Source organism: Electrona antarctica (genome assembly GCF_951216825.1).
Source record: "Electrona antarctica genome assembly, chromosome: 4".
Taxonomy (NCBI): Eukaryota; Metazoa; Chordata; class Actinopteri; order Myctophiformes; family Myctophidae; genus Electrona; species Electrona antarctica.
The window spans coordinates 38,093,424-38,105,080 of NC_136809.1; the positions used below are offsets into that span (position 1 = coordinate 38,093,424).

The 11,657-nt window shown below is 46.6% G+C and overlaps 1 protein-coding gene across 3 annotated transcripts in view; it reads left to right on the forward strand.

Moving 5' to 3' along the window:
* The first annotated feature begins 2,281 nt into the window (after window positions 1-2,281).
* The window catches only part of LOC306922325 (uncharacterized protein), a 15,417-nt gene continuing 6,041 nt past the window's right edge, over window positions 2,282-11,657 (forward strand). The window contains exons 1-8 of one of the 3 annotated variants that reach the window (XM_079499839.1): window positions 2,282-2,624; window positions 4,158-4,613; window positions 5,567-7,680; window positions 8,618-8,924; window positions 9,070-9,158; window positions 9,858-9,916; window positions 10,955-11,121; window positions 11,308-11,373. In XM_079499839.1, the coding sequence (XP_079355965.1) occupies window positions 2,573-2,624; window positions 4,158-4,613; window positions 5,567-7,680; window positions 8,618-8,924; window positions 9,070-9,158; window positions 9,858-9,916; window positions 10,955-11,121; window positions 11,308-11,373 (3,310 nt within the window). In that variant the 5' untranslated portion in view covers window positions 2,282-2,572. Of the gene's footprint in view, window positions 2,625-3,266; window positions 3,579-4,157; window positions 4,614-5,566; window positions 7,681-8,617; window positions 8,925-9,069; window positions 9,159-9,857; window positions 9,917-10,954; window positions 11,122-11,307; window positions 11,374-11,657 lie in introns of those variants that run through there. The other 2 variants (XM_079499838.1, XM_079499840.1) reach the window with 2 other exon arrangements.

Below are 11,657 nucleotides of genomic sequence, written 5' to 3' on the forward strand. Positions count from 1 at the left end.
TCATCAACCCCTGTCGAGTTCCTCCCCGTACTATCTGGCATCGCACCTCCAGAGCTCAGTCGAAACTTCCTGACCTTGAAGCTGGCCTGCAAGAGTGCAGATGAGCCAACAAGCCTGATCTTCTGAATATGCCAACCAGAGACTCAAACGCAGACTCTTCTCCACCGAGGCTAGGAGACTCCTTTACCAACGAGCCTTCAGACAATCCTACTCGGTGTGAGTGTGACTTACCACAGAATGACTGGGTCAACCTATTTTGAAAACAAAATTAGGCCTCATAACAGTTAAAATGATCAACATTGGCCATACATTCATACCCCCCAAAAAGCATGTAGAAACCCAGTTGAAACATTTATTTTGAGAGGAAGAGCAGCTTCAACTCTTGAAAAGAAAAGAAAACATTAGCACAGTGTAGGACTACACATATAATATTATAGGCCTTTGTTGTGTTGTGTTTTCATTGCACCCTGAGGTGCAAGCCGACACGCGTTGGGGTATTTTTTATATCTCTAGACAAAATTCAATAAATGCCTTTTACCAATAAAATCCATCTTGACTTCCTGGAGGTGGATTATTTTTTTGTTGCCTTTTAGTTTTATGACATAATTCTTCCTCTCTCCTGAACATGATTCCCTTCACTGTACTGTCTGTCACTGTACTTCACTGTACTGTCTTGTCCTGCTTTGCATTTGTCCTAATGTTGTAACATGTTTACATGTCATGGCAATAAAGGCTTCTGATTCTGATTCCATGAGCACCAGTGGTTTGAGGGATACCAGTAGTAGAGTTCCTATATCTTATTTTAGTAGTAGTAGTAGCCTACTCCATTAAGTAGACCAACAAAGTAGACCAACAAAGTAGACCAAAAAATACCTTGATTGATTGATTGATTGATTACTTTATTGACAGTTTGCAAAGACAAGCACATGAAAGTTCTGTTAATAGGTTCCAGGGGGGTTCCCCGGTTTCCAGCAAAATTAGCTACAGTATTAGGCTATATCAAAATTAGTTTTTCCACTTTAGCCAGCCATTTTCAAAAAATAATTGAAACATTTTTGAAAATGTTATCATTATTTTGTATTTATTTTACATTTTTAACGCCACAAATCTTGTACCCTGGCCTATGGGGTACAAGGCCAAGGACCACACTTATTTTGTGCCAAAAGGACCCCCAAATTGATGATGCCGCTGTGAGCATGTAGATCTGCCATTTTTGAACAGCCAAGTAGCCTAACTATAAATGGATAAAGTGGTTCAAATGATGATGCTATGCTACATTAACAATTTATTTGCTGGGGACCCCCTGGAACCAACCCAAAACCTCCTGGGGGCCCCCCAACTCCCCTACCCCACTTTGAGAGCCACTGATGACTACAGCTGGTTAGGGTCTTGTAGGCGCCAGGCTCTAGCATGCTTCCTGCACACAGTCAGACGTGAGGAGTGTAAATATGAAGAAAGCACTAATGAACTGCGGCCCGCTTTGATGTCGTCCTGTTTCCATCCAGAGGTAATGATGTCCTGCCGTTTATGTAGTGAGTAAATAGCCCCCCAAAACTGACCCCCGTCGTGACAACTGGATCCGTTCATCTCGTTGTTTTACAAGCACACTGTGAGTAAATAATATAACCTCACCTCATGGTTCAATCACCCAGAGGGAATTCTCTCTCTCTCTCTCTCTCTCTCTCTCTCTCTCTCACACACACACACACACACACACACACACACACGCATAGCAGCATTGCTGTCAGCATTCTCTCTCTCTGGCTCTCTCTCTGTCTCTCTCACACCCACTCAATTCTAATAAGGGCTTTTTTGGCATGATGAGAAAACATACATTACATTGCCAAAGCCTGCAATAAAGTGGGACACAACACACAATTATTTATGTAGCCTTTTAATCATTAAAATGGAATAAAGAAATGTGTAGAACTGATGCATTTCAACTTATATTAACTAGTTTTCAAAACTATAAGAAATGTGCATGCGCGCTCTCTCTCTCTCTCTCCCTCTCTCTCTCTCGCTCTCTCTAAGGAAAAAGGCAGAATAAAGAAAAGGATGTTTTATAAAACATGAATGTGTTGTATTGGGTGCCAAAAGCAAGTTATTTTAGTGGAATCTTCTTGAATGGGTAGGCTTTTGTTGTCCTGATTTTGAATCTCTCTCTCTCCCTCCCTCTCCCCATCTCTCTCTGCGCCCCCCATGCCCCCCCCCCCCCCCCCCCCCACACACACACACACACACACACACACACGCACACGCACACTAACAGAGACACGTGCATCTCATTTGGGTTAGCCTACATGCTGGCCGCTGTGTTGTCCGAGTGACAACATTGTGATTTCCGTTAGAAGGAAATGATGAAGGAAACTTTCTGACGCGTCTGTCTGTCAGGGTCAGACCGAACCGAACCACGTCTGTCTGTCGCTCCACTCTTGCTACGGGACAAGCCGGCGCTTTCATTCTGCGTGTGTTTAAACCGTCCGTTATTCTATTCTCGAACGGATCAACGCGGAACGCGAACATTTTGCATGGATTTAGGATTAATCGTTACTGAAATGTCTGAGGATTGGAAATGCAGCTCCACGTATATCTGTTACGCTTTATTATCATCATCATCGCAAAAGGTAAGAAGGAAGTGTGGTTCTAGACATGTTCTGAAAAATGTAAAAGTATATAGGCTGTTTGTTGAAGGTGGGCGTTTCCTTACAGTATAGTTTTAGGCTAGTGTTTCAGTGTTTCTCAAACTTTATTTCATTTCAAGCAGCCCCATAAATTAAAATCTGAGAACCTGATGTAACCTTATGGTCATTTGATTACATTACATTCTTACTTTAAGGGTGTAGGAACGCCCTCGAGGAAACAGGGCTTGTGATCTCTGGACCCCACTTTAACCACTGGTCTAGAGATCATCTCATCTCATAGGCCTACATGTTATTATTATTTCCATTAACGCAGTAAACGCACTCATGCAAAACTAAACTAAACCATTAAAGTAGGAAAAAAAAACACTAAGAAAAAGACTATGGAATAAAAATCACTATGTGTGCTGCTGGGGAAAGCCATATGAAGAGTAGCCGCAATTTGCAACTCTAGATTTTTTTATAATGGGATGAATCTAGAGTTGCAATACCCTCCATTGACTCCCCACTCATCATTTTGCGTTTGCGATCTGCTTGTCTTAAACGACGTTAAACTCACCAACATTGCAGCTGTAGTCCAAGCTTGAATTATTCTCTTTCAATCTGCAAAGCTTGTTTTTCATGAAAATCCCCCGTAGACATGTTATGAGCTACTTTCTGTCAAGAAATTCTGTGCAAGTGATTATTTTTCTAAGTGCTGGAGTTTGGAAGCGCTCGTCGTAAGTCACTGAACGTCCCTGCATGCATCTGTTTCGCATTTGCACATAATGCAGGAGGCAGCAGCGCGACCCCTTAATACAAACTAGCGCTTCCAAACTCCAACATTTCTTCTTCTTGACAGAAAGTAGCTCATAACATGTCTACGGGGGATTTTCATGAAAAACAAGCTTTGCAGATTGAAAGAGAATAATTCAAGCTTGGACTACAGCTGCAATGTTGGTGAGTTTAACGTCGTTTAAGACAAGCAGATCGCAAACGCAAAAGTGATGAGTGGGGAGTCAATGGAGGGTATTGCAACTCTAGATTCATCCCATTATAAAAAAATCTAGAGTTGCAAATTGCGGCTATATGAAGAGGTGGGTTTTAAGAGCGGTTTTGAAGGTTTGCCTCTTGCCTCAAGTTCAAATTGCCAGAGCCCTGGCCGGGGGACAGGGGTGTATGGTGGCAAACCAAATGTATTACCCATTACTTCTGATCCCCGCCCCCTTAGGTAAAACATTGGCCTCATCCGTTTACAGATCTGCTACTTTTGATGCTTTTGTGTACTGCTGTTACGGTTTATCTAGTATGATGATCAACTAGGGTGTTCATTTTCTAAACAAAACAGAAAGGTAGAATATGGAAGAATATGTAAATAAAATTGATTGATTGAATACTTTCTTAACAGTTTCCAAAAACAAGGCACAGTGGCACAGATTTATACAAAAGTATGCTAAAAGGATAACCCAAAATTATGTTTCTGCCTGACAGCAATGAATGAGGAAACTATCCCACCCCCCCTCCCTCTCCCCATCTCAGGTAAAACATTGGCCTCATCATCCGACCCACAGTGCGGTGGCACGGTCCTCTTGGACCCTCGGCCTAGTGGGCACATCAGTCTCACTCTACCAAGGCTGGTAGTAACATCAAACAACGACGACACTTTCACATCGTCCTCCACACGCAGCCTAACGGAGAAGATCACACTGCCGCTGCTGGAGGACACGCTGTGCACCTGGGTGGTCCACGTTCCGTCGACTCAAACGGTACACTTAAAGTGGATAGCGTCGTCATGGGTGGACGGCGTGGGCGGTGGTGGTGCTACGCCACGCATCTGGGTGCGCTGTGTTCGGGACCAGGGTGAAGAAGTGGTTCTGGAGGAGAGCGGTCAGACCGCTGTGCTGTCTGGCTGTGACACTAACACTGCCACCCTTACCGGCAGGAGAGGAGGAGGACACCCTTCTACACCACACACTGTTCAGTTGGCCTATTATGGTGAGAATCCATTGATTGAATACTTTATAAATCAGAAATGTATTGTAAACAGCACGTGATGCAGTGCCAGTGAGACATTAAAGTTAAAAGGATAACACAGCAAAATCCTGGGGACTGTTTCCATTGTGGTCCTATATGTATTCAATACATCAACATAGTATAGTCATCATCAACAAATACAAAACACTATGTACAAAGGAGAAAAAGGAAAAGCGGCGGAAGTGAATGACACCTCCTTTCGATGGGAATTTACATTTACCTCTGCTTGATTTTCTGGACAATTTTGAAAGAAACCAGTGTTTCTGAGGCCTGAAAATGTTGAGAACTGTTGCTTTAATGGATGATGGTGTCAGGGCATTCCACATTTTAGTGGCAGAGCAGTATAGAATGATATTTTGTTCTAAATTTGGATGGTACCATCATCTCTACTGTTAGTCTGCTGTCAATAAAGTTACCCAATTACCCAGTTAGGAGTTATTGAGTCAATAACCCCTAACTGCTCATTAACCTAGTTTGACAGCTGGGTCACGAGGATTCCGGTCTCTTGGAGTGAAGTTAGTGACCTAAGTGAGGGCTGGATCCCTCAAGAGGGTTCTTGTAATTACTTATGACCTATGTTATGTGTTCTTGGATGCAATACGAAAAGTTGTGGCCAATGGTTTTTGTTGTTTACAGTAGAGGGCAAAATGAATGACAGCAATGCTCCACTGTAGTGGTGTGTGGAGGACTTTGATTACATTGGGCGGGGCTGGGTCTGAACGATGGCAAAACTATTGTTCCAACCACGTTGTTGTTGAGAGCTGTAAATCTGTCAGTAGGCCTAGGAAAATTATTATCACATTGTTTTGGTGCGTGCGTGCGTGCGTGCGTGCGTGCGTGCGTGCGTGCGTGTGTGTGTCTCTCATGTTGTTTTTTCCACTTTCACCCTCCCTCTATCTGTGTCGTTTGTCCAGTCCAGGAAGTTGTGAGGAATTCCTCGGCACTCCAGTCATCTGGACGAGAGGAGCATCTCTCCACCACCGCCGTAGCGCCGTCGTCTCAGACAGGAACTGTGTTTACAAGCGTGACGCCCGCTGCTACCCAGCAGGGGCAGGAATCTGGAAGTGGCGCAGCCGAGAGGGCCACAGGTCACCTCTCTCTAGGGCTGCGGTGGAGCTCTGTACCACCGGAGTTCGTCTCTGCTCCCTCCCTCCAGGACCGGGGCCTTGGGCCGCAGCGACCCCCCTCCTCTCCCTGGCCAGGGCTCGCCGTGGCTGGGCCGACTGATAGGGAAACTCCCCCTCTTCCTCAGGAAGAACCAGACAATGGAGCGGATATGTCTGGGGTCGCTCACGTCACTGAGGGCCACGACCACGCCAGGGCCAGCAGCGTATACTTTCACACACAACACACAATAACTGCAGCCGCGGCCTCTCGCATACCGAGCATAGTAACGCCCTCTTACATGCCACACACATTAGACACAGACACACTCTCTCACACACAGAGCTCACATCACATGGTGACCGATGCAGCGGTCGATACCGCCACAAACACACACCCAAACACTGTCATTCATACAGGTAAACACAGAGACAAACGTGTAACCACACACTCGCCTCAACCTGACCCCGCTGTGGACAGTGTAAGCACTTTGCCTGTTCCTTCGTCTCACTCTCATCCGTCTCTCCTCCTGAGCTCCAGTCCTCCAGCTAGGCCCGGGGAGACCGGCGGCACCCCCCGGATCCCACACGAGGGTCTCGCCGATGGGCATCCCGCGCAGAGCCAGTCCCCTGCCTGGAGGAGTCAGAGGAGCACAGACGGGCTTCAGCCTGCCATGACTCTAGCAGTCACACCTGATGTCGCCGACATGTCGCCGAGTGAACCGTGGAGAAGCGACTCAAACGGCACAGACACTGACATCAGCGTTACGGCTGTGTCCTTTTCTCAGGCGCCACACTGGATTGACCAATCGGCTGCTCCCACAGAGACGGACGCTATATCTGAGCCCGGGATGGCAGTGTCCTCTCATCAAAATATTAGTCCAGTGGACTCGTCGACTATGCCTGTGGGTCCGGACGTCACGTCGAGTCAATCCGATGGATCTGTTCCTTCTGGCGAATCTGAAAACACAAACAACACACCCCATGTTTCCAACATACACCCAGTCACTGCACAGAGCCAAACAGACTCTCCACACACCTCATCCCTGTCCTCTCACACGCTCACCCTGCATACACGGACTAGCAGCTCAGTGACACAAGCAGCGGAAAGGCCGCAACATGCGCACAACAACACGAGAGACCTAAGTGATCAGTTACACACAACTTCAAACATCTTGGACCATAACAAGTCCCTCATCATCTCGCCTTCCTCCACAAGCAGCCATGATAACACTAAAGACTACGCCTGGACTGCAAGTTTCAGAGATACTCCTCCCCCTCCTCTGACCACTCAGGGGGATGTTGTTGTCGCCACAGTGTCTCCAGAACACGAAGCGTCTACCCGAGGGACGGCGTCAAATGCCAAAGCACCCACGTTCGACTCAACACGTGGGGCACTCTTACCGGAGGTCTCCCATACACACACAACAATGCCGAACTATTCACCCACTCATGATGCACCCATCATGTCTTCTCTGCCCTCTGTTACAAGCGGTGGTGATGCGTCCACACAATCATCCGCATCGCCGACCTCCGCAGAGAGGCTCCACACCACACCCCCTACCCGGGCCGATGGCTCTCTGACCACCGGAACGCCCTTTCTGCACCCTTCCACCTTTTCGGTGTCACCCACGCACCAAAGCTACGATACCCACAAACCTAACAACGCGGCAACAACACACCTGCCCTCTCCTGTGCCGACACAAAAACACATCACATCTGGACGCAGCACGCTTCCAACACAGATCTCTACTATCCTCCCGATGACAACCGCGCATCCGATACGCAAACAATCGCCTGACTATGTTACCACCACCCACACTGCTCTGTCCTCACATGCTCCCCCTGCAACCACGGCGCCTGAACAACACACTGGAGGACGAGGAGGAGGAGAGACAATAGCCTCTTCACCAGCGATGGAAGAAGTACTCACATTTAGTTGTTTTTTTACTTGAGACCGATTCTACTACAACTATCTTCTAAATCAGTAGTTCTCAAAGCATAAAATAGGGCTTCATTGTCTTGTAATAACAATCTAAATCTGCAAAGCAACTTGTAACTGAAGCTGTCAAATAATTACACCTCTGAGATGTAGCAGAGTAGAAGTGGAAAGTATTAAAAACCAGTAAGACGTCCTGAGGGTGAGAAGCGAGGTCGCGTGCACGCATCCGCCTGGGTGACGGCAGACTGCTGGGTCGAGCGCTGGCGCTTTGGGATGGGGGAGTCAGATCAACATATGGAATGAATTCTGTACTGGCCATATATGGAGTGTGTCTTGAGTGTACAGGGTTTGATGAGGTCAGATCAACATATGGAATGTCAGAACAGGTTTGCTCCATATATATATGGAGATCTAAGGGTGGCAGCGGGGGCAGTGTCTGGAGTGCACAGGGTTTGATGGAGGCCCAGGTAGGGCTAGGCCTTATGTATCAGTCAGGACAGGTATCAGTCAAAAGGGAGACATCGAAGAGGAAGGACGGGTGGGAAAGGATCAACATATGGAATGTTAGAACAGGTCAGTTCCATATATGGAGATCATCTAAGGGTTTGAGGTCAGATGCAGAGTTGCTGGCCGGCCCCTTATGATCTAGATGATGATCCAGGCTTCTCCATGTATGGCTATCCAGGGTTTGATGTCGTGATCTTCATATATGGAGACGGCCATATATGGTGGCATGACGTGTCACAATTGGCGTGCTGTCACGAGGCGTGACCATATGGAGGCGTGACACTGATAGAATATGCAGGTTTTCATAGTAAACTGCGACCTATGGTCACTAAAAATAAAAATAAAACAAATAAAAGTATCTCAAAAGTACAGCACTTGCAGTAAATGTACTTTCCATCACTTGCCCTTGACAGCGCCCTGGCAGCGCCCCAAACACCCCCCCGCTCACGGCCGCTGCCACCACCACCAGCAGTCCTCCAGGGCCACCACCCATGTACCCCACCACCACCACCAGCAGTTCTCCAGGGCCACCACCCATGTACCCCACCACCACCACCAACAGTCCTCCAGGGCCACCCCCACCCATGTACCCCAGCCAGAGGAGTCTTCCAGCAGGCACAACGTCCAAATTTCCTCCCTTGTCACGGGACTGGAGCTCCTCAGTGACCCACATCATGCCAAAGTTCTACATCGTACCGGACCAGCCCGCAGCCCTCAAAGGTAGTGTGTATAGAGTGTGTTACGAGAAAGAAAAAAAAAGTTAAAATATGTAGATATTTCTACGTCTGGATGTAAAAATGTCCAAAGAGGGTGTGTGTCCATGTTCTTTTGGAGCAGTGATCTCATGCTGGTTCTTCTTCCACAGTGGAGACCATTGAGCTGCTCCTACAGATCCTTGTAGAAGATTCCAACTCTGCGTTATCTGATGGACTGGAGGAGTACACTACTGTCTGGGTAGGAAAACACACACATTTTAACAATGTATTCATGTCCACATAAAGGAGATCAGAGCATGCAAGGACACATTTAAAGGTGCAGTAAAGTTAGTTACATTCACAGAATCATGGCGTATGTCTTCATGATACAATAGGCAGTCACTCAGTACTCTATGGGTTTAAGTATTTTATTTAGTTATACAGCGCATATATTAATGAACACAACACAATCAATACTATGTTAATATACCGGATTTAGCAATAATGCTAGTTTCCATCCGTAGTCCAGAGTAGACATATATGCATATGTCTCTGCCATATATTGCAGCTACCAGTTATAGGAGACAGCACAGTACTTTTCCAGCCTTTTTGCCTCCTTTTTGAGCATCCCAAGTTGTTGGGGCGACTGTGGCTCAAGAGGTAGAGCAGGTCGTCCAATGATCCATGGGTCGGCGGTTCGAATCCCGGCTCCTCCTGTCTACATGTCGAAGTGTCCTTGGGCAAGACACTGAACCCCAAATTGCTCCAGATGTGCTGGTTGGTACCTTGCATGGCTTCCGCCGCAATCGGTGTATGAATGTGTGTGTGAATGGGTGAATGTAATGCACAATCTATGTAAAGCGCCTTGGATAAAGGCGCTATATAAATGCACCATTTACCATTTACCATTTGAAACCCTCTAACAACCAGTGATGTTGTTGCACCTCTTGTCCACTAGGTGGAGTCCTATCTACAGAGTGCCTCTGGTTACAGCAGGATGCTGGGGGTGTGGAACAGGTGAGGTGCTGGTGTTTGGCCCAGGTGGGCGTGGGTTTGAAGTTAAGTTTTACAGGCATAGTTTCTGTGAGGTTGAAGCTTAGGGTTAGGGCACGCATATAACCTGTAACCACGCTCACCCCCAAAGAAAGAAGGAGTCCCGTGGAGATGTTTGAATGTCTGCAAACAAACTGCTATTTCCAAGTAGACTGTTAACAAAGTGTCCAGATCTTGAGCTATAATGTTCTAGTTTGTCAACCTGAGGAATACTCAAGAGTGTCATATGTACTTGTCCTGTTCTTCCAGAAATAATGTTATAATGATTAATACAGCTCCAATGAGACACTGCAGGCCTCATCTCCCCGGAAATAACTTTTTGGTTGTGGTGATGTCATGATGATGTTTTGATCTATAGAAGATAGTGGTAAATTGTGACCTGCTCAAATTAACACTGTGGTAAATTTCGACATACTATTGGTCCGACTCATTAGAACGATAACCTACCTCAAACCCTAACCTAACCACAAGCACAGAGCAGTGCATGTTCGTCAACCTTAATCCGATCGTTGTTTCTGCATGTCTGTCCTATGGTGTGTCGGATAAGCGTGCACAACCTGGTACGGAAAGTACTGATCTAGCATTGCAATTTGCAAGTGGCGATTATTTCCTTAACGGTTATTCTCAAGCACATTTTCTTTGATAATCTGTTAGATTTTTCATTATTTTATCGAACCACGCTATTACTATTATCGTGTTGTAAGCTTATAGATCTGCTGTTTCACTATTTCATCTCTGTCGGGTGGAAACCTCATTATCTCCAAAACTGATCTACAAGCTCACGCGCTGCGTTTCGAGCTTGCAGATCTGCTACTTTTGATGCTCTTGTGAAACACTGTAGTATGATCAAGTAGGGTGTTCATTTAAATAATAAACAGTCTTCTTTTTTTCATTTTGAAAGAAAAATCAATTACTATTTATTTTTTTAATCAATGATCTGTTATCAATTCAATTGATAGGTTCAATTAACCCTTTACTGCTGTGCTGCTGTGATGTTGTCAGTGGGCTGGCGGTGCAGAGTCTGGTGGAGTTTAGGACCAGGGGGGCTCTGGACTGGCTGGGCATGGAGGAAGGCCCCGCCTCCCTGCTGGAGCGCACCGGGCTGACCCAGGCCGTACGCCAGGGGCGGGGCTTCAGAGGGTCAAGGGTCACCAACATTACAGTGGGAGGTGAGTCTAAGTTATGCAGGAACACCTACTGAGTGGCAAAAAACTACTTTATGGACTTGACAGCCCCAAACACAAAAGTCCGATCTGATTGCATTAAACAACGTTAAATGACATTAAACTCACATTGCTACTCACTTTGCCACTCGATTTGCCACTCATTTTATGCATGCGCATACCCTCTATAAGAAAGGCTAGATGGATCGCCCGCGCTGCTGGCCAATGGAGAGCGACGTGGCGGCCATCTTGCTACAGGTAGCTCGCCCACTCATAACATTGTGTCTATGGGGCATGCACTTTGTGGTTGAGCCACTCATAACATTGTGTCTATGGGGCATGCACTTTGTGGTTGAGCCACTCATAACATTGTGTCTATGGGGCATGCACTTTGTGGTTGAGCCACTCATAACATTGTGTCTATGGGGCATGCACTTTGTGGTTGAGCCACTCATAACATTGTGTCTATGGGGCATGCACTTTGTGGTTGAGCCACTCATAACATTGTGTCTATGGGGCATGCACTTTGTGGTTGAGCCACT